The sequence below is a fragment of the Anomaloglossus baeobatrachus genome, chromosome 11 (genome assembly GCF_048569485.1).
Source record: "Anomaloglossus baeobatrachus isolate aAnoBae1 chromosome 11, aAnoBae1.hap1, whole genome shotgun sequence".
Classification (NCBI taxonomy): domain Eukaryota; kingdom Metazoa; phylum Chordata; class Amphibia; order Anura; family Aromobatidae; genus Anomaloglossus; species Anomaloglossus baeobatrachus.
In genome coordinates, this window is record NC_134363.1 from 149,131,046 (window position 1) to 149,158,648 (window position 27,603).

At 47.0% G+C, this 27,603-nt stretch overlaps 1 protein-coding gene across 1 annotated transcript in view; it reads left to right on the forward strand.

Annotated features, from left to right (window-relative positions):
• Positions 1–27,603, forward strand: part of SSU72 (SSU72 homolog, RNA polymerase II CTD phosphatase) — a 98,203-nt gene that overhangs the window by 41,919 nt on the left and 28,681 nt on the right. Inside the window, exon 2 of the mRNA XM_075328490.1 lies at positions 1,386–1,529. Within this exon, the coding sequence (XP_075184605.1) occupies positions 1,386–1,529 (144 nt within the window). The remainder of the gene's footprint in view (positions 1–1,385; positions 1,530–27,603) is intronic.

Sequence of the window (27,603 nt, forward strand, 5' to 3'; positions counted from 1 at the left end):
AGGTACCAATGAAATGTGTAATTGATCTAATACAGGGGGAGGGCATTATGTTAGAAAGGAACGTGCATATATACATCATGTATCCTCAGATGGTCACCTAAGAATATGCTAACGTACCCTAGGGTTGGTGTGCATCGCTTTACTGGACCCAGTCCATTTGTGCTGCTTGCCTGATGGCATCCCCAGATTTTTTTTTTTTATTACTCCCCATGGTCATGGTGACCGTGGGGATTCAGGCATTGTACCCCGCTGTTGCTGCTAAGTCACCAGCTGATCTTACAGCTGGGACACGCCTCTCACTGGCAAGAGTAGTGCTCGCCCCGCTCCTGGCAGTTTATACCCCTAAATGCTGCGAGTAGTGCGATCGCAGGAGGAGGAATCTAACTTTCCCTGGCTATCTGGTCCCTGTAATTCAATCACAGGGACCCGATGACTGCCATGGTAACCCTGAGTCGTCACCATGACGCCCCAGATTACTGAGGTATGGATTGCCTCACAGACCAAGGCACCTACTATACGTCACTGAAGTTCCCTGCAACAAGGTCCCACAGTAAAGACTGTGAGGCCTAGGTACAGGGAACCCTCGGTGATCCGCTGGCATGAAGTTGATTCAACTTGTGACGTCACCGGACTTCCTTGCAGCAACGTCCCGGGTAAAGACCACGAGACGAGGCTGCAGGGAAGCCCCATTGACATCAAAAAAGCACAACGCACAAAAAAAGTGGGCATTACACATGCGGTTTCCTGCGTTTTTCACTGACTCCATTGAAGTCAATTGGTGAAAAAACTCAAACGATTGACATGCTGCTTCTTTTTTCAACATCAAAAACTGCAAGGAAAAAAAGCAACGTGGGCACAGCAAGTCAGGATTCTCATACTTTGCCCAGATGCTTTGTCCTTGCTTTTGATTTAAAAGAAGCATGGAAAAAGCAACGTGAGCACAAGGCCTTGAACAGCTTTAGGTAATAAAGAGACTATAAAGCCCCTGTACACATTACTCTGAAGTCGGCGGAGCTTTCCCAATGTCTGTAGTATCAGCTGACAACCTGAGTATGGGAGCTTTACAACTTCTCTGTAATAAATGGCCTTGTGTTTTTAAAATTGTAAAAAAAAAAAAAATGGATTGCTATTTCTTGTATTTGCATCCACTTTGTAATTGAGTAAATTTTCACTTGAATCTTATTTGCTCCAAAAACTGATCTAAAAACACTGTTGTGAACAGAGCCTTTTTTTTTTTTTGTGAATGTTCTTGATGATTAGCTATAGCATTTGATAACGTGTTATTTTTAATCTAATAATATCTGAAACTTTCAACTAGTCTGTAAAATGTAGAATATTGCTGCCTTCCTTTTGAGTCTGAAATTCTTTTCTTTTTTTTCTTTCAGCAAACGATCCTTCAATGTCCGGTCCTTTGGAACAGGAACACATGTTAAACTTCCGGGCCCAGCACCAGACAAGCCAAATGTTTACGATTTCAAAACCACATATGAACAGATGTACAATGATCTGCTTAAGAAAGACAAAGAACTGTATCCCCAGGATTGCATTTTATGTAAACCAAAAAGGTTTCAACTCTCAAAGGCGTAAATCTTTGCATTTGCAGCTCAACTATGTGGTAGTAGGAAGGTATAACATCAATACTGTGGTATCACTTGGTTTTCAGGGAATTCTGATGCATGTGTATCTGATGTGTGGTAGTGACGTACGCTTTGTTTATAGTGTATTGGTAAAGTGCAGACTCTGCACTTGTTCTATATTGGAGGATTTAGGTTTGTCACCATGGATTAGGTAAGGAGGAGCTTCTAATTATTATCATTTTTTTATTTTTTTTTTTGTATATTTTAGGTAAGTATAATAGCTAAGTAACCTGTGTATACACTGTGTGATGTGTAAGAATGGTCTTCACTGGGTCAGCTGTATATTTGCTGGTGTAATGTTTCATTTGTGATGACATGCACAGCCACATGGACCTGCAAATTAATGCAACCAATTGCATGTTTGCATTATCATATGCTAGGTTTTAAATACCCACCTAACATTTGGATCTAATCCTTCTTCAGTTTAAAGGCATTACATTAAAGGAGTATTCCCATCTTCTAAAATAATGGCACATCGCTGGGTTATGACTTCCCTTTATGTTCAGTTTGGTCCAACCTCTGGGACCACCACCCATCCTGCATCACGAATTCCCTTGAATCTAGCTATACAGCACTTCTCAACTAATAAGTTTTATTTCTATAGCGCCAACATATTCCACAGCGCTTTACAATTAAGAGGGGACATGTACAGACAATGCAAAATAACAAAATTAAGATACCAGGAGGAGTGAGGGCCCTGCTCGTCAGCTTAGTCAATGAGGAAATAGGGGAGACACAAAAGGTGAATGGGGGGGGGGGGAGAAAAGCTTGTCATATATGGTCCAGCCATTGATTTTAATAGGGTATTCAAAAGCAGCTGCATGAACCAGTCTGAGAATTTATACAGGTACAGGGGACGAGAACTGGCAGTAAATTTTTTTGAAGGGCAGAAAGGGACTAGATTAGATCAGGGCAGAGAGTTGATAGGCTAGTCTAAAGAAATGCGTTTTTAGGGCCCGCTTAAAGGTGTGGATGTTGGGAATTAATCGGATTTCTCTTGGTAGTGTGTTCCAGAGCATAGGCGCAGCTCGTGAGAAATCTTGAAGATGGGAGTGGGAGGTTCGAATTGTTGAGTATGTCAGTCTTAAGTCATTAGCAGAGTGGAGGGGTGGGGTGATAGACAGATGAGGGAGATGTAGGGTGGTGCGGAACCGTGGAGAGCTTTGTAAGTGAGAGTGATAAGTTTATATAGGATTCTGTAACGGATAGGCAACCAGTGCAATGACTGGCAAAGAGCAGAGGCATCAGTGAATCGGTTGCAGAGGAAAATGATCCAGGCTGCGGCATTCAGAATGGATTGGAGGGGAGAGTTTAGTAAGAGGGAGGCGAATTAGTAAAGAGTTACAATAATCCAGGCGAGAATGAATGAGAGCGACAGTAAGAGTTTTTGCAGCGTCAACGGTAAGAAAAGGTCGAATTCTTGATGTTTTTGAGGTAGAAGTGACAAGAACTCTATGGCCCCTTCATTAACAGGGTTAATGGGGAACTCTGATGATAAAGTGATATCATCCTTGTGATCTGCTACTTTAATAAAGAAAAAAATGACAGTAGCTTCGGGCACTCCGTATAGTAAAAAGTTTAAACCTCCACAAATTCTAAATGTAAATTCTTTCCTTCATAGTTATAGGCCTTGAGTCACTGATAATGACTAGGTTAATAAAACCTTGTCCTTTAATAATGGCCAGAAAAGCAGACAGCTCCTGCTTGTAGCCATCACCCAGTCCAGTCACTGCTGACTTGATTCATCACGACTGGCAAAACACACATCCTGTACAAATACTCATTTCATCTCGTAAGCTGCGATATGAGGGAATGATACTGCAGTAATCGTTTTTTTGGGGGGGTTTTTCTTGGAACTTTTCCGAAATTATTTAGACTTAACCATATTTTATTAAAACCTTGTTTGGATTTTTCAGCAATCTGCTTCTTAGATTTGCATTGCCAAAGTTTAGATTTGTAAATTAGTAATGACCCTTACTTTCTATTAACTGTTTTATCATCGCAGGTAATCGTTGGAAGAAAAACAGAATTTCTCCTTAGTTAATTTATTAGCCCAGATGTGGAAATGAAATGTCCTCCTGCATCCAGTTTGTATTTAAATACATTGGATGAGGTTTGTCCAACACCCCACCCCTTTCCTTTCCTTTCCATGCTGTTGTGACAGCTCCTATACAAGACCAAGAAGTCTGTGATGTCAGTTCTACGGATGAGGGTATCGAGCACTGCAACAAATCAAATACAGAAGGTTGTGGTACTGACGGTCAGCCTGGTCTGCATGCACGTTGACAATACCTGAAAATGGGACTTCATTGGTAATTTCCAGACACTAGTACTGGTTTAACTCGACTGATAGACAACAGAATATGGAAATATATACTCAGGGTAGCAGTGGGAATAAAATGGCATAAATTAGCCACTTTTGACATTGATAAGTTCTCTGAGCAAAAAAAAGGTTTAGTTTCGCAGATGGCGTTGTACAAAAAACTTTTTTGCCAAAAAAAAATGCAACATGTGAAAGGTAACCTGTAGCTATGAAAATATAGTCCAATCTAGGCATAATGTGAGTGGGGTCAGGTGAGATATATTTTTGAGAAGACTATGAAAAAGCTGTTAACTGATTCGACTGCCAACTAGACCGAAAATGTCAGCTAAACCAGAAGTTGGAATGACGAATACAGGTTAGGCCGGTTTCAGACTTTCGTGTTTCAGGTACTGTCATCCGTCTTTAACACGGATGCCACACGTACCCATGTTCTCTGGAGTTACAAACACGTCCGTGTTTTCACACGCATTGTGTGACACCCCCCCCCCCCTCCCCCGCGAGGCCCCGCACATTCACATGGAGACATGTCAGGTTTTTTTTTTCTCCAGCATCACGGGTGTCACACATCAATGTGACACGTACTGGAGAAAACACGGGTCTTTGAAATAAGTAGATTTTCTATATTCACCAGTATCCAGCGCTGCTTTCGTCGGGTCTGCTGTCTCCTGCCTCTGAACCCTGCTAATTAGGCTCATTGAATATTCACTGCATCTCGGACCTGGAAGCAGGAGTATCGCCGGAGACAGGTGAGTATCCAGCAAGCCGTGTCTTTGCAGTGATGGCCAGGAGGTCATCTGAGTTCCCAATGAACTCTGATGAACCTGTGAAGTCACCGTTGTGACACACGTATGACCATACCCATGTGTGTGGCTTGTACCTGATTAATCAGTTGTCTGAAACCAGCTTTATACTGAATCTCTTCTCTTGAACTATACATTAATCCGCTTTTGCTTCTCTAAAACACAATGCCTGTGGTTTGGGTTGCAATTTTATAGTAATAAGTTTTCTTTAAATATTGCTATTTATTTATTTTTTTTCTTGACACTTTATTTTTGCAATACACCTAATTATTTTTATTTTGCTTCCTCTTCTCCCAAACACCACTATTAAGTGTTATTTCACATGGTCTTTTTCTTTAGAAGCTCCTTTCAACTGCTGCTCAGCTGAGATCTTCCATTTCCAGTAGAGTAATTCCCTTCTTGAGCACAGTACTGGAGAGCAGAGGGGCTCAGACCCCCGGGGTATTCTTATGGTTGCAAGTAGAGTATAGATCTTGGCTGAGCAGCAGGTGAAAGCAGCTTCTAAGGCTACATTTCCCTAATCAGTATTTGTTGTTTTTTTTCAAGCTGCTGAATTTTTGCACTTTTTAGTTTACTTGCATCTTTGTATGCGGTTTTTAAGCACAAGCATTTTTTTATTTTTTCGTATAGTGTCATGCTTTAAATAAATAATCTTTTCACTTTGAAACTTCCTGGTATTGACATTCTTAGATGCTGATTAAATGCATTTTGGCTGCATTGATGCCACAGAAGCGCACTGATAATGCATATTATTTTTTCACTTGTGGTTTTTCTGCATCTAACAAGTCTATTGAGAAATACCATACTGAAAACTCGGCGTATTCACAAGAGAAATGTACATGTTGCGGATTGGAAAAATGCACCACAGGTTAGTTTTATGCAGTATAAAAAAAAAAGCAGTGGATGTGAGATTTCTATTAATCCCATCCACTTTGCTTGAACTACAAAACGCAATCAAAATATGCAGCGTAAAAAACCACACTAAAAATATTAATGGACATGTACCCTAAAGGAGCATGGACTGGTCATGCAAAAACACACTGCATCTAGTCTTTTGGAGATTTAAATTAATGAAGTATACTACAAATTCCTTACCATGTAACTTGTCATGGATAACTAAATAAATATTTAGTAACATTTTTAAACATACACTGCAACACTTTTTTCTTTTTCCCCTCCCTCTTCCATTTTTTTATTAACTGAACTCATAAGTCGTTGATCTTATGTACGCAAGGCTTTGTTCTCTCAAATATTCTCATTCCTTTCTCGTCTTTTCATTGAGGGACACAGACAGTGGGTATTATGGTGTCTCCAGGGAGGCGTGACACTAGATTGAAAAAGTGTTAGCTCCTCCTCCCACAGCATATACCCTAGCTAGGCAGGAAACTAGCTCAGTTTTTTCTATTGTCAGCAGGAAGGCTGACATGTCTGGCCTTGCCCTACCAGGTGCCTCAGGCCAGCTTATTTTGTTTTTATTTTTTATTTTGTTTTTGTCTTCTATTTTTTTATATGTGGGAATACCAGGGTGCCTTGCCACCCTCATTCCCCCCGCGTGCGGGCAGAGGAAACCTGGCGTGCACAAGCCGTCAGTCTTCCCTCGCGCCCAAGTGGTCGGGTCTGCGTACCCCTCCAGGCTCCCTGGAAGCACCTCACACCAAGGTAGCTCCAGAGGGCTAAGCAGAGCTGAGGACCTGCTTCAGCCTTGAGCCGAAGATGCGTCCCTGAGATCCCCGCATCCATCACAGACGCGTCTTCAGACGGAGCCAGGAGCAGGTAGGGAGACGACGAGTCATCTGTCCCCTGCATCCAAACCGCCGCCTGGAAAGGTGCCAGTGGGCCGATGCAAGCCGTGATCCCGGGGAGCATCATTATTTTAGCCCCGGCTTCGGCCTGCATTCTAGCAACTCCCCCTCTCTCACTGCTCTGGAAGCCGCTCCCTCACTCAAAAGCAGCTCCTTTCCGATTGGCCGTCACGCTTAGTCCCAGCCCTGAGACCAATCAGTCTCCGGGGGCCGTCTGTCTCCTCCATGCTGCCAGGAACACTGGACGCCATTTTCCACATGGGGAGCAGACTCGGGTGAGATCACCTCCTTGGCTCTGCTCTTCTGCAGCACTATATACCGCTCTGCTCAGCGGTATATCGCTGTCTCTCTAGCGGTGTGCGCCTGCTGGCTAGTGGTGTATATCGGCTACTAGCGGTATATACTGGCTCTGCCTGCAGGTATATGCCGACTGTTTGACATTATATGCCATTTTGTTATCGGTATATACCGGCTGTGCATAGCAGTCACTTTATAATACAGCTAGTGACTCGTCACTCATACGAACAGCGGCATATCCCTATATAGGGCTGTAGAACTCTGTTGCTGACATGCGTAACCGAATGCCGGACCAGGAGGCCGCGCAGGTTTTGGATTCTGCCCCGGCCACCGGCCAGGCAGCACCCCCGTCTGATGACGTTCTTCCTGCATGGGCTCTTCTAATGTCTAAAAGGATAGATGACCTTGTCACTCAGATATCCCAGACCTCAGGCTGCCTTCCCCCGGCTCAGCTCCTTCAGAGGAGCCCGCCTGCTTCGTCTGGTCCTTCTCCCCCCCTCCTAGAACGTAAAAAGGCTGTTTCCAAGAGGCACCATTGCGACCTCTACGCCTCTTCCGACGATGGTCAGTCTGACCCGGGCTCTGTGACTTTTAGTAGTCACGATTCCCAAGACTTTGACTCTGATTCAGATGTCCCTTCAGAGTCTAGGCATATAGAAGACACACTAATTTCGGCTGTCAATCACTCTGTCGATCTCTGATCAGCCTCCGGACCCGACTTCTCAGTCGGCAATCAAGCGGGCCAAGAAGCCTCCTAAGTCCTTTGCCCAGGATCCGGTTTTTCGTCAAATCATATCTAAACGGTGGGATCACCCTGATAGGTTTAATAAAAAACCTTTCACTTCATTCGCTTATCCTTTTCCATCTGAAATGGTTAAAACCTGGTCAGTACCCCCTGTTGTGGACCCACCAGTACCCAGGCTGGCTAAACACACGGTTATGTCCATTTTCAGACAGCGCGTCTCTCAAGGACTCGTCCGACCGCGCAGTTGATGCGGCGGTCAAGTCTATTTTCCAGGCTTCAGGCTCCTCTCTTCGCCCCCTGTTTGCCTTGACATGGGTCGCGAGAGCCATGGGTGTGTGGAGTAAGAAGCTACGCAGGATGCTTCACTCTTGTAATATTCCTCCGGAGGCTTTTGAGATCCTTGATTTGATCTCCCTAGCCTCTAATTATTTTCTTCACGGCTCCCTAGATGCAGCTAGTTTGTCAGCCCTAACGGCAGCCAATGCTGTCTTTGCCCGCAGAGTCCTGTGGCTAAAGATATGGAACGCGGACAGTGCCTCCAAGAAATCCCTGTCCACACTCCCCTTCCATGGTCTTCGCCTGTTTGGAGAATCCCTGGACAAACTCATATCTGAGACGACGGGTGGAAAAAGTACCCTTCTACCACAAATGCGGCCTGTATCCAGGAATTTTAAAAAAATCTTCTTGGCGCAGGCAGTCCTTTCTGCCAGTCTCCCAAAAACCTTCAGTACAAGGATCGTCCCAACGCTCAGATCGAGGATCCCGGCCCCTCAAGGGGCTCTTCTTCGCGTTCCCACTCCAAACAACCTAAACCTGAGGGACCTCGACCTGCACAGGCCCCCTCAGCATGACGCCAGGTATCCCTCAGATCCGACTCCTGTTGGAGGGCGGCTTCTGATTTTTCGGGATATCTGGCTAGACCACACTCACGATGCTTGGGTTCGAGAAATCGTCACCTCAGGTTACAAGATCGATTTCCATTCCCTGCCGGCCAGCAGGTTTCTGCGTTCTCGTCTCCCAAAGTCCGAAACGCAAAGCCAGGCCTTATTTCAGGCCATAGCCTCGTTACAAAAAGCAAACGTTATCATTCCAGTGCCCCTGGAACAGCGCAGCAAAGGTTTCTATTCAAACCTTTTTGTCGTTCCCAAAAAAGATGGCTCTGTCCGCCCTATCCTGGATCTCAAAAGACTGAACAGATCCGTACGCATTCGGACCTTCCGAATGGAGTCATTGAGAGCAGTACTAGCCGCCATGGAACCGGAAGAATTCCTAGCCTCCATAGATGTTCAAGATGCTTATTTACACATTCCCATATGTGTGTCCAATCAACGGTTCCTTCGTTTTGCTGTAGAACACCGTCATTACCAATTCAGCGCCCTCCCCTTTGGACTGGCCACTGCGCCTCGCGCCTTCACAAAGGTCATGGCGGCCATCATGTCCATTGTGCACCCCAGAGGCGTTCTGGTCGTTCCTTATTTGGACGACCTACTTGTCAAGGGGAGCTCTCCTCAAGTTTGCTCAAAGCGTGCAGATATGCTTAGACACGCTGTCAAGGCTAGGGTGGTTTATCAACTTCAACAAGTCATCCCTCATTCCTCGTCAGCGCATCACCTTTTTAGGTATGCTGATAGACACGGCTCAGTCCCGGGTTTTTCTTCCAGAAGACAAGAGGTCTTGCCTCATCTGGGCCGCCCAATCCCTCCGCTCCCGCCGTCACACATCCCTTCGGAATGGGATGAGAGTGTTAGGCAAGATGGTGGCAGTCATGGAAGCAGTGTCCTTTGCCCAATTCCATCTGCGCTCTCTACAACTTGATCTTTTTATCCTTCTGGGACAAGAATCCAGCTTCTCTAGACCGGTCAGTCCGCTTATCTCGGACTGCGCTCCACTCCCTCGTCTGGTGGACTCAAGTCTCCTCTCTATCTCAAGGGAAGTCCTTCCGTCCTGTCCACTGGCAAGTAGTCACGACAGATGCCAGCCTCATAGGCTGGGGAGCGGTGTTCCTCCACCACACTGTTCACGGACCCTGGTCTCCCTCCGAACGCTCCCTTCACATCAACGTTCTAGAGATCAGAGCCATATTTTTGGCCCTTCAGAACTTTCAGCTCTTGCTATTGGGTCTCCCTGTTCGGATCCAGTCAGACAATGCCACGGCTGTGGCTTACATCAACCGTCAGGGAGGAACTCGCAGCAGGCCAGCGATGAAAGAAGTATCCAAGATTCTTCTTTGAGCAGAGATGCACATTCCCATTATTTCAGCTGTCCATATTCCGGGGATAGACAACTGGGCCGCAGACTTTCTCAGCAGACAGGGTCTAGCGGCAGGGGACCTCCACGACGAAATGTTCAATCAGATCACTCTTTGTTGGGGACTCCCAGATGTGGACATCATGGCGTCTCGGATGAACTTCATATCCCGGTCGAGAGACCCGCTAACGCTCGGCTCCGACGCCCTAGTCTTTCCATGGTCGCAGTTTCGCCTACCCTACATCTTCCCTCAGTTTCCTCTCATTCCGAAAGTAATCAAGGTGGAGGGAGTTCCGGTGATCCGACTGGCCCCGGACTGGCCCAGGAGAGCCTGGTACCCAGAGCTTCTCCACCTTCTCAGCGACACTCCCTGGCGTCTCCCCGATCGCCCGGATCTTCTGTCGCAAAGGTCCAATATTCCACCAGAATACAGCACAGCTGCATTTGACGGCGTAGCGCTTGAATTCTTGATTCTAGCCATGTCAGGTCTTTCTTCTAAGGTAGTTCATACCATGCTTAATGCTCGGAAGCCCTCCTCCGCCAGTATCTATCACAGGACCTGGAAGACCTATCTTTCCTGGTGTCACCGTCATCACCGGTCGCCTCTTGTTTTTTTTCAATCCCTGATGTGCTTGCCTTTCTGCAAGACGGTCTGGACTCGGACTAGCCCTCAGTACCCTTAAAGGTCAAGTTTCTGCCTTGTCAATTTTTTTCCAGAAGCTGCTGGCTTCTCGCCCTCAGGTCTGTACCTTTCTTCAAGGGGTAGCGCATTTGGTCCCTCTTATCGCCACCCCTTAGATCCCTGGGATCTGTATTTGGTTCTCGGAGCCCTTCAGCTTCCTCATTTTGAACCTTTTAAGAGAAATCTCTCATCGTCTCTCTTGGAAGGTTGCCTTTTTAGTCGCCATTACCTCTATCAAACGAGTGTCCGAACTGGCGGCCCTTTCCTGTTGCTCACCTTACCTGATATTCTATCACGATAAGGTGGTCCTTCGGCCTTCCCCCGCCTTTCTTCCGAAGGTCGTATCTTCTGTCCACTTGAACGAAGACATTGTGTTGCCGTCATTCTGTCCGGCCCCGGTCCACTCCTTTGAAAAAGCCCATCACACTCTCTAGATCTCGTCAGGGCTCTGCGGATCTATATCTCCAGAACAGCGCTGTTGTGCAAGTCCGATGCCCTCTTCGTCCTCTCAGAAGGACACACAAAGGGCAGCCAGGCTTCTAAATCCACGATTTCTCGCTGGATTAGGACTGCCATCTGTGAGGCTTACAAAGCACGAGGTTCTGTTCCCCCTCAATCTGTGCAGGCCCACGCTACGCGAGCAGTGGGTGCTTCCTGGGCTATCCGCCATCAGGCTTCGGCGGTCCAACTTTGCAAGGCCGCTAACTGGTCCAGTGTGCACACGTTTACAAAATTCTACAGAATGCATACGCATGCGTCCGCGGATGCTGCTCTTGGAAAAACAAGTCCTTCAGGCGGCAGTGGCCCATTTATAAGTGGCCACTGCTCGGTTTTTTTTACAGTGTTTTGATATATGTTCGCTGCAGTTTAGTCAGCTCTTAGTCTGATGTTATACACTGTTAATAGTTCAGTTCCCACCCAGGGACTGCTTTGGGACGTCCCAATGTCTGTGTCCCCCCAATGAAAAGGCGAGAAAGGAAGTGACATTTTTGTGTACTCATCGTAAAATGTCTGTCTTGGAGCCTTTCATTGGGGGACACAGCTCCTGCCCTTGTGGTTTTGTTCTTCTCCTACTGCTTTTTCACCAAACTGAGCTAGTTTCCTGCCTAGCTATAGGGTATATGCTGTGGGGGGAGGAGCTAACACTTTTGCAAATCTAGTGTCACGCCTCCCTGGAGACATCATAATACCCACTGTCTGTGTCCCCCAATGAAAGGCTCCAAGAAAGACATTTTACGGTGAGTACACAAAAATGTCATTTTTGTCTGTATTAGGCTAGTTTTACACATCCGGCTTTTCGCCGGATTCGGCGCACATGACAGCTTGGGACCGGCGCTTGTCGCGCTGCCATTGTACTCTATACACTGTACTGTCGTGCGCGGAATCCGGCGAAAAGCCGGATGTGTGAAACTAGCCTTAGTGAGCACTTCTCCTTTGAGATCATCCACCTCACAGGTGCGGCATATCAAGAAGCTGATTAGACAGCATCATTATTGCACAGGTGGGCCTCAGGCTGACCCAAAAAAAAGGCCACTCTAAAATGTAGAACTTTTTATCATACAGCACAATGTCACAAGTTTTGAGGGAGCGTGCAATTGGCTGTTGACTACTGGAATGTCACCAGAGCGGTTACCCATGACTTAAATGTTCATATCTCTACCAGAAGCCGTCTCCAAAGGCTTTTCAGATAATTTGGCACTACATCCAACCGGCCTCACAACCACAGACCATGTGTAACCTCACCAGCCCAGGACCTCCAAATCCAGCATCTTCACCTCCCATAATTGTCTGACACTGGCCATCTGGACAGGTGCTGCAACAATCTGTGCATAACCAAAGAATGTCTGCCCAAACCGTCTCAGGGAAGCTCATCTGCTGCTCGTCGTCCTCCTAACTTCTCCACCTAACTACAGCTCATCATTACTGATTTGAGTGGGGTAATGCTCACATTCAATGGCGTCTGGCACGTTAGAGAGGGGTTCTCTTCACGGATGAATCCTGGATTTCCCTGTACACGGCAGATGGCAGACTGCGTGTTCCGCTTCCAGTGGGTGAGCAGTTTGCTTATATCACCGTTCTGAATTGAGTGGATCATGGTGGCGGTGGGGTTATGGTATGGGCAGGCGTATATTATGGACAATGAACACAGGTGCATTTTATTGATGCGTTTTTGAATGCAGAGATACCATGACAAGATCCTGTGGCCCATTGTGCCATTCATCCACTACCATCACATCATGCTGCAGCATGATAATGCACGCCCCCATGTTGCAAGCATCTGTGCGCAAACTAAAAACATATCAGTTCTTGCATGGCAGCATACTCGCCAGCCATTTCACCCGTTGAGCATGTTTGGGATGTTCTAGATCAGCATATACCCCAGCGTGTTCACATTCCTGCCGATATCCAGCAACTTCTCAGCCATTGAAGAGGAGTGGAGCAACACACCACAGGCCACAATCACCAACCTGATCAACTCTATGCGAAGGAAATGTACTGGTCTGAGGCATTGGATGGTCACACCAGGTACTGACCGGTTTTCAGATGTGCTCTCTTCCCCAGTTTCTGTAAAGCGGCATATTTTATAGTAGCCTTTTATTGTGGGCAGCCTAAAGGCCCCTTTACACACTGAGACTTTCTAGCGATCCCACCAGCGATCCTAACCTGGCCGGGATCGCTACAAAGTCTGAGTCGCTGGTGAGCTGTCAAACAGGCAAACCTGGAAAACGACGCAACAGCGATACGGACCTGCAGAACGACCTAGCTAATCATTGAGGACGTTGTAAAGCAGCTTTTTGAAAGGGAAGTCGCTAACCAAGTCGCTGTAAAGGCCCCTTTACACACTGAGACTTTCTAGCGATCATGCTGCACAGTGGGAAACAAAGGACCAAAGAATGGTCCTGAGAGATGTGTAGTGATCAGCAACCTCACAGAATGGGCCAGGTCGCTGATGTGTTTCACACACTGCAATGTCGCTGGGGAGGTCGCTATTGCGTCACAAAACCGGTGACGTTACAGCGATGTCGTTTGCGATGTTGCAGTGTGTAAAGGGGCCTTAAGGCACACCTGTGTAATCATACTGTGTAATCAAGATCTTGATATGCCACACATGAGGAGTAATAGGTTCCCTCGGAAACGTGCTCACTAATGGATTTAGACAAAGTTGTGAACAATATTTTCAGAGAAAAAGGGCTTTTGTACATAGAAAAAGTATTAGATCTTTGAGTTCAGCTCATGAAAAATGGGAGCAAAAAAAGTTTTTGTTTTTTTTTTTTTTTTTACGTGTGCATGTGGACATATAGCGTTTGTACTGCAATGCCCTGATAAGCCATAGGTCTCCTGACTCTTAATTAAAAGCTTCATGTATGTCTGATTCCGGCATTTGTCTATCCACTGACGGTATAATGCGTTTGTGTGAATGTAGCCTAAAACACAACTTTGTTGAAGCTTATTATGGACTAAGTGACAATTTAGCTGTGACATCTAGTGACTTCGAAGTTTGGTAGGGAACATCCTAATGTCATTTCTTCATCGTTCCTTATGGGAGACCCAGACCATGGGTGTATAGCTTCTGCCTCCGGAGGACACACAAAGTACTACACTAAAAGTGTAGCTCCTCCCTCCGAGCATATACACCCCCTGGATGACAAATCTAACCAGTTCAATGCTTTGTGTTCAGGAGGTCACACACACATGCATCCTCCTGATTTTTGATTTTTAAGATTTTTGATTTCAAAGATTTGGAAGAAAAGCGGGTCCAGTCTGGACTCCCGGCATGTCCCTTCTCACCCCACTGTGTCGGCGGTGCTGTTAAGGTTGACTTTACAAGGCTGGAGCCTTCACATGCCGCGCTCCTTCACCATCCCCTGAGGCTCTGGCTTGAAGTGGGAGCCATCACGGTTCTCTCTGCTTTGCAGGAGACCGGTCTCCATCCGCAGCCCTGTCAGGATCCTGCCGGACGGAGTGTTTACCCCCCCCCCCCAGGGACCTGGCCCTGCGTCTCAAAAGCTAAGTATTGAGACGTTATTCAGGGGTCCCGGGTATATTTATTGTGGGGAGAGTGTGTTTTGTCACTTTGCTGAGATTTCCGGCCGGTTCTCTGGGTTTTTCCTGAGAACCGCGCCGAGGGTGCCTGCTCGTCGGCCGCATGTAAAAATCTAGGCCCCGGCTTCAGTTGCGGCCTAGTTTCGTTTTCAGTTCCCCTGCATGTCAGTCTTGCAGGGGAACAGTGCGGCGCCGCCCACCGGCCGTTCAGCAGAGGGGAGGACACTCCTCTCTGAGGAGATGTTTCCCTCCCCTGTATCTCTCCTTGGCCCTCCGGTTCCCGCTCTTGTGCTAAACCCCGCCCCCCCTCACTCGGCGCCATTTTATCAGCGTTCACTCACTGATCGGCGCTGGCTGCTGCAACTTCTGCATCCATTGGGGGTCCGAGCTGTGGAATCCGGAGGGCACACAAAAACCGGTCTGGTAAGCCACAACCTCTGGTTGTGGGCTTTATTATACACTCTCAGGGGGTCATTCTAAAGGAGTGTATTCTTTACTGCAGAGCCTCCATCTCAGCAGCATGTCTCTCACTAGGAGCAAAGCTGCAAGAATGTACTCTATATGCACTGCATGTCAGCTCATTCTGCCTGAACCGAGCACATATCCACATTGTGATGCCTGCTCGAACATAGTGGTGCCTCATCCTGGAGCCTCCTCAGGGGTCCCTCCGGCTGCTCCGGCCCCGGTGGCTGAACCCCCGGCTTGGGTAGCATCTTTTTCCAGAGCTATCTCCCAGTCTTTTGCCGACTCCATGGGACAGCTGTCCCGGACTCTGCTGACCATGCAGCAGCCCCCTTCTCAGGGCGCCTCTGCTGCTCCGACTCGCTCTGCAGAGCTAACAGAGCATGTTTTAGGACCCCGTCCTCCTAAACGGTGACGCAGGGACTCTTCTTCTTCGTCCCACGGCTCTGATTCACGAGCTGAATTGCAGGGCGAGGAGGATACTTTTACTGTGGGCTCAGACGCTACCTCTATGTACCCATTGATTTATCTGAGGGTAATGCGGATGTTAGTGATTTGATTGCATCCATTAACTTCGTACTGAACCTCAATCCACCAGTGTCAGAGGAACGAGCCTCTCTGGTAGAAAAACACCAGTTTACCTCACCTAAGAGAGCAAGTAGTATGTTTTTTTAACCACTCCAGTTTTCAGGCCACTGTTACCAAGCCCAGGGCCTGTCCTGACAAACGCTTCCCAAAGCGTAGCTCTGATGACAGTTTTCCCTTTCCACCAGAAGTGGTCAAGGAGTGGGCTCACTCTCCAAAGGTAGACCCTCCGGTGTCTAGAATCTCAGCCCGGACAGTCGTATCTGTGGCCGATGGCACCTCTCTTAAGGATCCCACTGACCGCCAGGTTGACCTTCTGGCCAAATCTGTATATGAGGCGGCAGGAGCCTCATTCTCCCCGTCCTTTGCAGCAGTGTGGGCTCTTAAGGCAGTTTCTGCCTCTCTGGCGGAGATACATTCACTCGCCAGGGACTCTATACCCGAGATGGTTGCCTTAACTTCCCAGGCTTCGGCTTTTTCATCCTATGCCATGTCTGCCATTCTGAAGGCTTCTCACCGCACGGCGGTGGCTTCCGCTAATTCCCTCGCGATCCGCAGGATCTTGTGGCTTCGAGAGTGGAAAGCAGACGCTTCTTCTAAGAAGTACCTTGCTGGGCTCCCCTTTGCTGGGTCCCGGCTGTTCGGTGAACAACTGGATGAAATTATTAAGGAAGCTACTGGTGGGAAGAGTACTTCCTTGCCACAAACTAAAACCAGGAAACCTGTCCAGGGCAGGAACCAGTCGAGGTTTCGTTCCTTTCGTTCCTCTAACTGGTCATCCTCTAAGCCCTCAGCTTCGTCCACTAACTCAGCCAAGGATCGAAAACCCAGCTGGCGCGCGAAGCCGCGTCCTCAGAAGAACGGAGGAGCCGCTGCCACTAAGGCAGCCTCCTCTTGACTATCTGGCTGCGCCAGCAACGTCCTTGGTCGGTGGCAGGCTCTCCCACTTTGGCGACGTGTGGTTTCAACACGTCTCCGATCAGTGGGTGCGGGATATCATCTCCCACGGCTACAGGATAGAATTTTCTTCCAGCCCGCCAAACAGATTTTTTATGTCCACTCCCCCCTGCTCCAAAGCCGCCGCCTTCTCACAGGCCGTGGCATCCTTGCAGGCCAACGGAGTAATTGTTCCGGTTCCCGCCCGGAAACGGTTCAGAGGTTTCTACTCAAACCTCTTCCTAGTCCCCAAGAAGGACGGTTCCTTCCGGCCCATCCTGGATCTCAAGCTTCTCAACAAGCATGTTCAGGTGCGGCACTTTCGCATGGAATCTCTGCGATCGGTCATTGCCTCAATGACCCAAGGAGATTTTCTAGCATCCATCGACATCAGAGATGCTTATCTGCATGTGCCAATTGCAGTTTCACACCAGCGTTGGCTACGCTTTGCAATCGGAGAGGAACATTTCCAATTCGTGGCTCTCCCCTTCGGGTTAGCCACGGCCCCTCGTGTTTTCACCAAGGTCATGGCAGCAGTGGTTGCGGTTCTGCATCTCCAGGGGTTGGCAGTAATCCCCTACCTGGACGACCTTCTAGTCAAGGCTTCATCCAGTGCAGACTGTCAGCGGAGTGTCTCGCTCACTCTCGCCACGCTTGTTCAATTCGGGTGGCTTGTTAATCTGCCCAAGTCCACTCTGACCCCGACCCAGGAACTTACGTACCTAGGGATGCAATTCGAGACTCTGCCGGCACTTGTGAAGCTGCCCTTAGTCAAACAGCAGTCCCTTCATCTGGCGGTGCGTTCTCTGTTGAAGCCCCGCCGTCATTCCATCAGGCACCTCATGCAGGTGCTGGGTCAGATGGTGGCGTCAATGGAAGCGGTTCCCTTTGCCCAGTTCCATCTGCGTCCTCTGCAGCTGGACATTCTCCGCTTTTGGGACAAGCGGACCTCTTCCTTGCACAGGCTAGTGGCTCTGTCACCACAGACCAGGAGCTCTCTTCAGTGGTGGCTTCGGCCCCTCTCTGTCTCAGGGACGCTCCTTCCTGACTCCGTCCTGGGTGATCCTCACCACAGACGCCAGTCTCTCCGGCTGGGGAGCAGTATTTCTCCACCACCGAGCACAGGGCACTTGGACTCCGTCCGAATCAGCCCTCTCGATCAATGTGCTGGAAATCAGGGCTGTACTTCTAGCTCTCGTAGCCTTTCACCACCTGTTGGCGGGCAAGCACATTCGAGTCCAGTCGGACAACGCGACAGCTGTTGCCTACATCAATCACCAGGGCAGGACTCACAGCCGCCTGGCGATTGTTGGAGGTTCAACGCATCCTCCAGTGGACGGAGGACTCCAAGTCCACCATATCCGCAGTCCACATCCCAGGCGTAGAAAACTGGGAGGCAGATTATCTCAGCCGTCAAACCGTGGACAGCGGCGAGTGGGCCCTGCATCCGGCAGTGTTCCGGTCAATCTGCCGCAAGTGGGGCACTCCGGTAGTGGATCTAATGGCATCCCGGCACAACAACAAGGTCCCGGTTTACGTGGCTCGCTCCCACGATCCTCAGGCCTTCGCAGCAGACGCGCTGGTTCAAGATTGGTCCCAGTTCCGTCTGGCCTACGTGTTTCCCCCTCTAGCTCTCTTGCCCAGAGTCCTGCGCAAGATCAGAATGGAGGGCCGTCGGGTTATAATCATTGCTCCAGACTGGCCCAGGCGAGCTTGGTACCCAGACCTGCTCCGTCTGTCCGTAGAAATGCCGTGGCATCTCCCGGACCGCCCAGACCTTCTCTCTCAAGGTCCGTTTTTCCGCCAGAATTCTGCGGCTCTCAGATTGACGGCGTGGCTCTTGAGTCCTGGATCCTGACGGCTTCAGGCATTCCTTCCGAGGTCATCTCCACTATGACTCAGGCTCGGAAGTCTTCCTCTGCCAGGATTTACCACAGGACTTGGAGGATTTTCCTGTCCTGGTGTCGCTCTTCCGGCCATGCTCCTTGGCAGTTTTCCTTGCCGACCATCCTGTCCTTTCTACAGTCCGGTCTGCAGCTAGGACTATCCCTCAATTCCCTCAAGGGACAGGTCTCTGCTCTGTCGGTATTGTTCCAGCGGCGTATCGCCCGACTGGCCCAGGTGCGCACCTTCATACAGGGCGCATCTCACATCATTCCTCCTTACCGGCGACCTTTGGATTCCTGGGACCTTAATCTGGTCCTCACGGCCTTACAGAAACCCCCCTTTGAGCCTCTTAGGGAGGTTCCTTTGTTTCGACTTTCACAGAAAGTGGTCTTTCTGGTGGCCATAACTTCTCTCAGGAGAGTCTCTGATTTGGCTGCGCTCTCTTCGGAGTCACCTTTTCTGGTTTTTCACCAAGACAAGGTGGTTCTTCGTCCGACTCCGGACTTTCTCCCTAAGGTGGTGTCTCCTTTCCACCTTAACCAGGACATTTCATTGCCTTCCCTTTGTCCGGCCCCTGTGCATCGCTTTGAGAAAGCGTTGCATACTTTGGATTTGGTGCGGGCGCTCCGAATCTGTGTCACGCACCGCCGCTCTTAGGCGGTGCACCTCTTTTTGTGCTAACCACGGGTCAGTGCAAGGGTCTCTCGGCTTCTAAACCGACCCTAGCTCGTTGGATTAGGTCGGCCATCTCCGATGCCTACCAATGTTCTCAGGTGCCCCCACCGCCAGGGATTAAGGCGCACTCGACCAGAGCTGTCGGTGCCTCCTGGGCGTTCAGGCACCAGGCTACGGCTCAGCAGGTTTGTCAGGCTGCCACTTGGTCTAGTCTGCACACCTTTTCGAAGCACTACCAAGTGCATGCTCATGCTTCGGCAGATGCGAGCTTGGGCAGACGCATCCTTCAGGCGGCTGTCGCCCATTTGTGAAGTTAGGTTTTGCCTACTTCTCAGTTCTGTTTATTTCCCACCCATGGACTGCTTTGAGACGTCCCATGGTCTGGGTCTCCCATAAGGAACGATGAAGAAAAAGAGAATTTTGTTTACCGTAAATTCTTTTTCTTATAGTTCCGACATGGGAGACCCAGCACCCTCCCTGTTGCCTGTTGGCAGTTCTTGTTCCGTGTGTTTCACCGGCTCTTGTTGTAGACAGAGGTTCCGGTTATTCCGGCTTTTACTCTATCTCTACTTATGGGTGGATGTCCTCCTTCAGCTTTTGCACTAAACTGGTTAGATTTGTCATCCAGGGGGTGTATATGCTTGGAGGGAGGAGCTACACTTTTAGTGTAGTACTTTGTGTGTCCTCCGGAGGCAGAAGCTATACACCCATGGTCTGGGTCTGCCATGTCGGAACTATAAGAAAAAGAATTTACGGTAAGTAAACAAAATTCTCTTTTTTTCCAAGTGGTACCAGATGCATTTGGTACTCTTCATATCAACTATAAATTTTAATAAAAAAATAGGACCACCAATAATGAAGTTACTGCTTATTTAACCCATCTTTTCTCTAAATATTGTAAAACTAGGCGTACAATAAATTCCTGTATACAGTGTGCTTGTAAGTACTGAGAAGTTAGGGCTTTACTGTATGTGAAAGGGTTGCTACATTTGTAGATTGACGTCATTATATATATATATATATATATATATTTCAAACAGGATTTCACATGGGCTATATACAGTAATAGATTTTGGAGGTCTCCCATGGAAGAGAGTGCAGAAAGCGCTTATGTTCAGCATTTCTCATACTGGCAGACCAAGGAAATTGGCTATTGCTGCCAGGGTCCCCATAGATTGGATTTTGAGGGATCTGTTATCATCAATGTTCCTTCATGGTCTGATAGAGGGTGTGTACTCACTAAAGGGTACTTCCAATACTACTCTCATTGCCGTGGCCAGATCATTTAACCACTGCGGGCGGTTAAATTACATCCTAGCGGTCATAGTGGGGGAGATTGGCGCACATCTCAGCTGATTTGTACATCTCGTTCCACCCGTGCCTTTTAATCCCTTAAATGGTGTCAGTATGTGACCGTGCCATAACAGCGATCGCGCTATAACTTTACTCAGTCCTCCAGCGGAAGTCACGTCACGTGATGTGATCACGTGGATCCAGTGGTTGTCATCGTAGCATAGGATCATGTGATAATTCCTGTGCTCACATGACCAAGCTCCTGTGAAAAAATAGGCAAGAACTGGCTGTTACAAGAGATGATCCTTTCTCCCGGTCTGAGTGGTGCTGCTCTGGGAGAAATGAATGAGCGATCAGACAGCTGATAGTTATAGCCCCCTAGGTGGACTAGTAAAGTGTGAAAAAAAAAAAAACAACAAAGTTTTGAAAAATTAAAACGTTCAAATCAACCCCCCCCCCATTTGCCCCATTGAAAATCAAAGGGTTAAAAAATAAACATTTGGTATCTCCGCTTTTCGAAACACTTGATCTTGCAAAATATAAAATCAATCTGATTGGTAAACAGCGTAGCGGCAAAAAAAAAAAATTCCAAACTCCAAAATTTACGTTTTTTTGGTCACCACAAATTTTGTGCAAAATACAATAAAAGGCGATTGAAACGTAGCATCTGCACAAAAATGGTAACATTAAAACCATCGGCTCAAGACGCAAAAAATAAGCAGCCCCACATCCCGAAGAATGAGTACGCTATGGGTCGCAGAATATGGCGCAAAACGTACGCCACTTCTTTTGGACAAACTTTTTATTTTATTTTATTTTTTTTTAACCCCTTAGATAAAGTAAACCTATACATGTTTGGTGTCTACGAACTCGCACCGATCTCGGGCATCACACCGACAGTTTTACCATATAGTGAACAAGGTAAATAAAATATCTCAGAAACAATAGTGCAATCGCACTTTGTTTGCAATTTTTCCGCATTTGGAATGACATTTTCCAGTACAGTACATGGTGAAACTGTTTCATTTAAAAAGTACAACTCGTTCCGCAAAAAACGAGCCCTCACATGACTACATTGACTGAAAAGCAAGTTACGTCTCAGAAGAATGGCGAAAAAAAAAACCCCTGAAAGCACAGTCGGTCGTGAAGGGGTTAATGCCTGAAGCCTGCAGCTTCCCTGGTCCCATAACAAAATGACCTGTCCTTTTTGGTCTTGATATTAATCCTAGTTGTAAGGTTATGTGCACACATTAAAGTATTTGAGGAAATGTCTGCATTTCTTGACATTAAAAACAAAGCGGCAAAAATGCATTTTGGCCGCGTGTTTTTTTGTGCATATTTTTTGCATGGATAAAATTGCAGCAAAATAAGCTGAAAGAATTAACAGGCTACAGATTTTAATTTGCTAGGAGAAAATATTCCATGTGCATGAAACTTTAGGATTCTCATTCACTTTGGCATTCGGAAACACTTAAGGTTCTGTGACAAATCTGCACTGAACAAAACAAATCTGCAATGTGTGCACACAGCTGTAGGGTTTTGTCAAAATCTCATCCAAACTACTTGTCTGAATCCGCTGATCTCATTTTGGTGTTCTATTGGAACCTCAGACCTTTGTACTCTGCATTTGGGAGCCTCTCTAGTTGCCTTTTCAGCCACCATTCTTTATTAGCGCCATTTATTCCATGGCACTTTTACATGTGAAAGGGCATACTTGCACAATAATCGTGAACATTTCAAGGCACAGACGGGTACAAGAGGAGAAAGGAACTTGCCCGAGAGGGCTCACAGTCTACAAGGAAGGGTAAGGATTCAGTAGGTGAAGGTAGAGCAGGTCGTGCAATGCTATGGTGGACTGAGGGTTACTGCAGGTTGTAGGCTTGTTGGAAGAGGTGGGTCTTCAGGTCCTTTTTGAAGGTTTCCACGGTGGGCAAGAGTCTAATATGTTGGGATGGAGAGTTTGAGTATAGTGGAAGGTGCTGGAGAAATCTTGCATGCGATTGTGGGAAGGAGGAGAGATCTTGTAAGGATCGGTGGTTACATGCAGGTAAATACCAGGAGACTAGGTCACAAATGTAGGGAGTAGACAGGTTACAGGTGGCTTTGTAGCTCATGGTTAGGGTTTTGAAACAAAGTCTTTGGGCAATGAGAAGCTAGTGAAAAGATTGGTAGAGAGGAGAGGCCAGGGTATAGTGGGAGAGAGGTGGATTAGTCAGGCAGCAGAATTTAGCATAGATTGTAGGGGAGTAAGTGTTAGAAGGGAGGCCACAGCAGGAGGTTACAGTAGTCCAGGTGGGGGATGAGGGCATGCACTAGTGTTCTTGCAGATTGTTGATCCAGGAATGTACGGAAGCGGGAAATATTTTTGAGTTTGAGTCGGCAGGCAGTGGAAAAGACTTGGATATGTGTCTCGAAGGCGAGAGCAGAGTCAAAGGTTAGCCCCAGTCAGTGAGCACACAGGACTGAGAGTGAGCAGCCATACGAATTGTGGCTTGCGCACACATCCATGTTGCCGTTCTGTGATGCAAGACTGTTCTAGAGATGCATAACGAGGTATATATAGCCTGAGTAGGGCACTGCTCGTAGCTCTCTATGCAGCACTGTTTTACAGTCAAGGAGACTATAACAAGTAAAGTTGTCAGTGGGGTTAATAGGTGCTACTGGGGTCCAACAAATCGGTGATTTCCGTTGTAAATGGAGACAACTAGGTAAAAGACAAAATGTGCATCTTCGACTGGGAGTAGCACTGTCGGCTAAAGCACAAACCATACTGTGCTATGGCCTATAGGGCAGGAGTTTGCCCCTCCATAGCTTTACAGAAAAAAAAAAATATATAATTTTGGTGTTTATTTTTTTTTAATCTCCCATGTTGCTTTTAAGATTGTAAAATTCACCCGCTTTAGGCTTTATTCACACAGCACTGGTTTCAGTGTGTGTAGAGGACAGCACAGGGACTAATTTGTTCCCCATGTACTCAAGCCATCCCCCCCCCCCCCCCGCATGAGAACTGTTTTGTTTGCCCGGAAAATATAGCCACATGCACTAGTCTGTGCCATGAAGACTTGGGCCACAACACAAGATATGCCACTAAAGATCGCTGTATTCTGCTGCTATATCGTCACATAAGGCAAGTGAATGGGGTTGCGTTTCGACCTGCATAGTACGACAAGAAAGTATCAAAGTCCAACTAGTTCTGACTTTGCAACTAGCTTGTTGCCAGTAATTCTGTGGATTACTATGTGAACCCATTTATTTTCATCATGCTGTAATTTAAAAGGGGTTATTTCTTTTTTTTTTTTTTTTTTTTTATTACCCTATTGGGCTACATTGGGGCAGGTAAGTAGATAGTGACCACTTACCTGCCCTGCTGTCAGCCCCTCTCCCCCAACTCAGAGTGGTCATGTGACCGCTCCTGCCGCGATTTTGCTGCTTCCAGTCATTTCATGTCAACGTGGGCAGGACCATGTTGACATGCAAATCTGTGAACCGCATGTTGCCGCCCTGCTGGGCGGGTACAGTGCGTGAGTCTCCTCCCCCGGCACTGCTGTGGGACCTGTGAGCGGAGGGGAGGGGCCTGCCTGCGGCTGCCCACGATGTCACCGCCAGCATTGGGCCCCCTGCTCAGGATCGCACATTCAAATGTATCAGCAGCATCTGTGATGCCGATTATATTTGAAAGCACTGATGAGAGGGAGCGCTGCTTCTCATCACTGTCCCGCACTCTGTATCTGACATTTCAGGACAGCGGTGACGTCACTACTGTGCTGATATGTCCAGACCAGACAGCGGACGAACGTGCAGGAGCGGCGGGGACCGAGGAGGGGTAAGCATGTATTCCCTACATGTGTTCCCTATGGGGGGTGGGGGAGGTCTGTGCAGAACGATGGTGGGAGGGTTCGGTACAGAGTGCTGTGTGGGGGGGAGGTTTGCAGAGCCCAATGTGTGTGTGTGTGTGTGTGTGTGTGTGTGTGTGTGTGTGTGTGTGTGTGTGTGTGTGTGTGTGTGTGTGTGTGTGTGTGTGTGGTGTGGTGTGCAGAGCAGTGTGTGGGGCTGTTATTTCCAATGCTGTAGTGATAACAGGTCAGGTGCTGGGGCAGAATACTGACAGGGAATGTGTGTGCAGGGGGGAGGGGCTGGACACTGGGCCGGGCGGTGCCAGCTCTGACTGTGAGGTTTGGCACAGGAAGAGGTCAGTTTGCTGGAGCTGAATGTAAACAAAGAGCTGCAAAGAATAGAGGGATAATTCAAGAGGAACAAAAGTTAGAAAACAAAAAATAACAATGTAGGGGTGTTTTATATGACAATACAGCACAGATTAGCTTAACAAAAATTTTTGGGTTTGTCGGACAACTCCTTTAACTGTGGCCTACAGCGAACCTCCCTGTGATCTGTGTATAGGGGATCGATGTGTGTCCAATTTTATCAGTGAATCCTGCTAATTATAAATTTTGGCACGTGATTACATACTTTGTATAATTTTACACCATCATTACTTTTTGTTGACCTTCCTGTGCAGCAATAGTCTTCACCCCACCCCCTCCACCAAAATAAAAAAAACACCCTTTCACATTTAAAGCCACTTTGCTTTTTAGAGGAGACTAGACTTTTTCAGGTGTTAACATAGAACTGGGTCTAAACTTGATGGAAAATTCAGACACATTTACAGTAGTAAATCTGCTAAACTGTGGTATCTTCACTCTGTGCCCTGAACTGGGGGGTTTTCAATCCCTTTTTAGCAGGACACGTATAGAGAACTGCAGTTATAATGTTTCACCGACCAATTGCAAATTGCCGTAGGTTTATTAGCAAATTTAACAAGCTTTTTGTAAATGAACAAGAATGCACACACCTAATTTTAACAAGTTTTCCCAAATTCAAGATGTCACTTTTACGGACTACTGTAGACTCAGAATTATTCATCCCTTCATGACAAGCGTATTTACTACTTAGTTGAGCCCTCTGGTTGTGTTTTGAGCTGCGGCAAATGTGCTGCAATTCTGAAACATTCCTTTCTCATCCTGAGGAAGGAATGTTGGCCCTTAATTCACTGTGTGCTTGGTTTGTGTTGCAACAATCACTTTTTTAAATCCCACCAAAGACCATTTATGGAGTACAAGTCAATCGTCCATGAAGCCCACTCCAAAATCTTCCAGGACTCTTTCTGAAACCAGGCCTTGGTGGACTGTGAGGTACACTCGAGAACACTGTCCTGACTGGAGGTCCAGTGAAGCCCAACTTCTCAAAAGATGTTTTCGTTTTGTTTTTTTCTCCCAGTCACCCTCCACGACAGCACCACAGAAACTGGTGCTGTAGTGGAGGGTTCCTAGAAACTGAATTACCGGTAAAACTAATTCTAATTTTTTTCCTAGGGTTTCCTGATACTGTAATCTATCTAGTCTTCCACGTGCTGCAGGTTTACTTTGTCAAAGGAGTAGAAGCAGCCCCAGAACATCATCAGTGATCCACCACCATGCCTCACTTTTATTTATTTTTTTTATTTTTTTTTTTTTTTATCTTTTTGGGTCACAATCTTTGACAATTTAATATTCTTGACTTGGTGGCTAGTGTTTTTTTTGTTTTTTTATATATATCAATCATTCTGAGTACAATGGGGCTAAATGTATAAAAACAAGCAGAAAAAAAATTGTATTAGGCTCTGCAGTTCGTCCTTTAATATTTTGTTCTATGACGCTTTGCAAAAAAGTTACTCTAGCAATCCCAGCCCCTCCTGTGAAATATAGATAACCCAGAAATTGAAAAGAATAAGTAGGAAGAGATCTTTATGTACTGTGTTCACATAGCGGTAGTGCTTGGTTGCCACCTACTATGCTTCAAATCAACACTTGCTTTAATCCAAATCCTAAAGTTTTGGAGAGAAGTTGAGCTTCAGTTGAACGAAGGTGCAATACTGCACACAACAGGGCTAAACAAGTGCATCTCAATAAATTAGAATATCATGAAAAAGTTAATTTATTTCAGTAATGCAATACAAAAAGGTAAACTCATTATATAGTCATTACACAATGATCTATTTCAAGTGTTTATTTTTGTTAATGTTGATGATTATGGCTTACAGCCAATGAAAACCCAAAAGTTATTTTCTCAGAAAATTAGAATTACCACAAAACACCTGAGAAAAGGCTTCTAAGCGTTTAAAAGTGGTCCCTTAGTCTGATTCAGTAGGCTACACAATCATGGGGAAGACTGCTGACTTGACATGTCCAGAAAGCAGTCATTGACACAAGGAGGGTAAGCCACAAAAGGTCATTACTAAAGAAGCTGGCTGTTCAGAGTGCTGTATCAAAACATATTAATGGAGAATTGAATTGATGGGAAAAAGTGTGGTAGAAAAAGGTGCACAAGCATCTGGGATAATCACAGCCTTGATAGGATTAAGAAAAGGCCATTCAAAAATTTGGGGAGGTTTAAAAGGAGTGGACTGCTGCTGGAGTCAGTGCTTCAAGATCCACCACACACAGACGTGTCCAGGACATGGGCTAAAAGTGTCACATTCCTTGTGTCAAACCACTCCTGACCAATAGACAACGCCAGAAGCGTCTTACCTGGGCCAAGGAGAAAAAGACATGGACTGTTCTCAGTGTCCAAGATGTTGTTTCCAGATGAAAGTTAATTTTGCATTCCGTTTGGAAATCGCGGTCCCAGAGTCTGGAGGAAGAGTGGAGAGGCCACAATCCAAGCTGCTGAAGTCTAGTGTGAAGTCTCCACAATCATTGATGATTTGGGCAGCCATGTCATCTGCTGATGTAGCTCCACTGTGTTTTATCAAGACCAAAGTCGGTGTAGCCGTCTAACAGGAGATGCTAGAGCACTTCATGCTTCCCTCTGCCGACAAGCTTTTTGGAGATGGAAATTTCTTTTTCCAGCAGGACTTGGCACCTGTCCACACTGCCAAAAGTACCAATACCTGGTTTACTAACCACAGTATCACTGTGCTTGATTGGCAGCAAACTCGCCTGACCTAAACCCCATAGAGAATCTATGGAGTATTGTCAAGAGGAAGATGGGAGACGCCAGACCCAACAATGCAGACAAGTTGAAGGCTGCTATCAAAGCAACCTGGGCTTCCATAACACTTCAGCAGTGCCACAGGCTGATCTCCTCCATGCCACGCTGCATTGATGCAGTAATTGATGCAAAAGGCGCCCCAACCAAGTATTGAGGCATTTA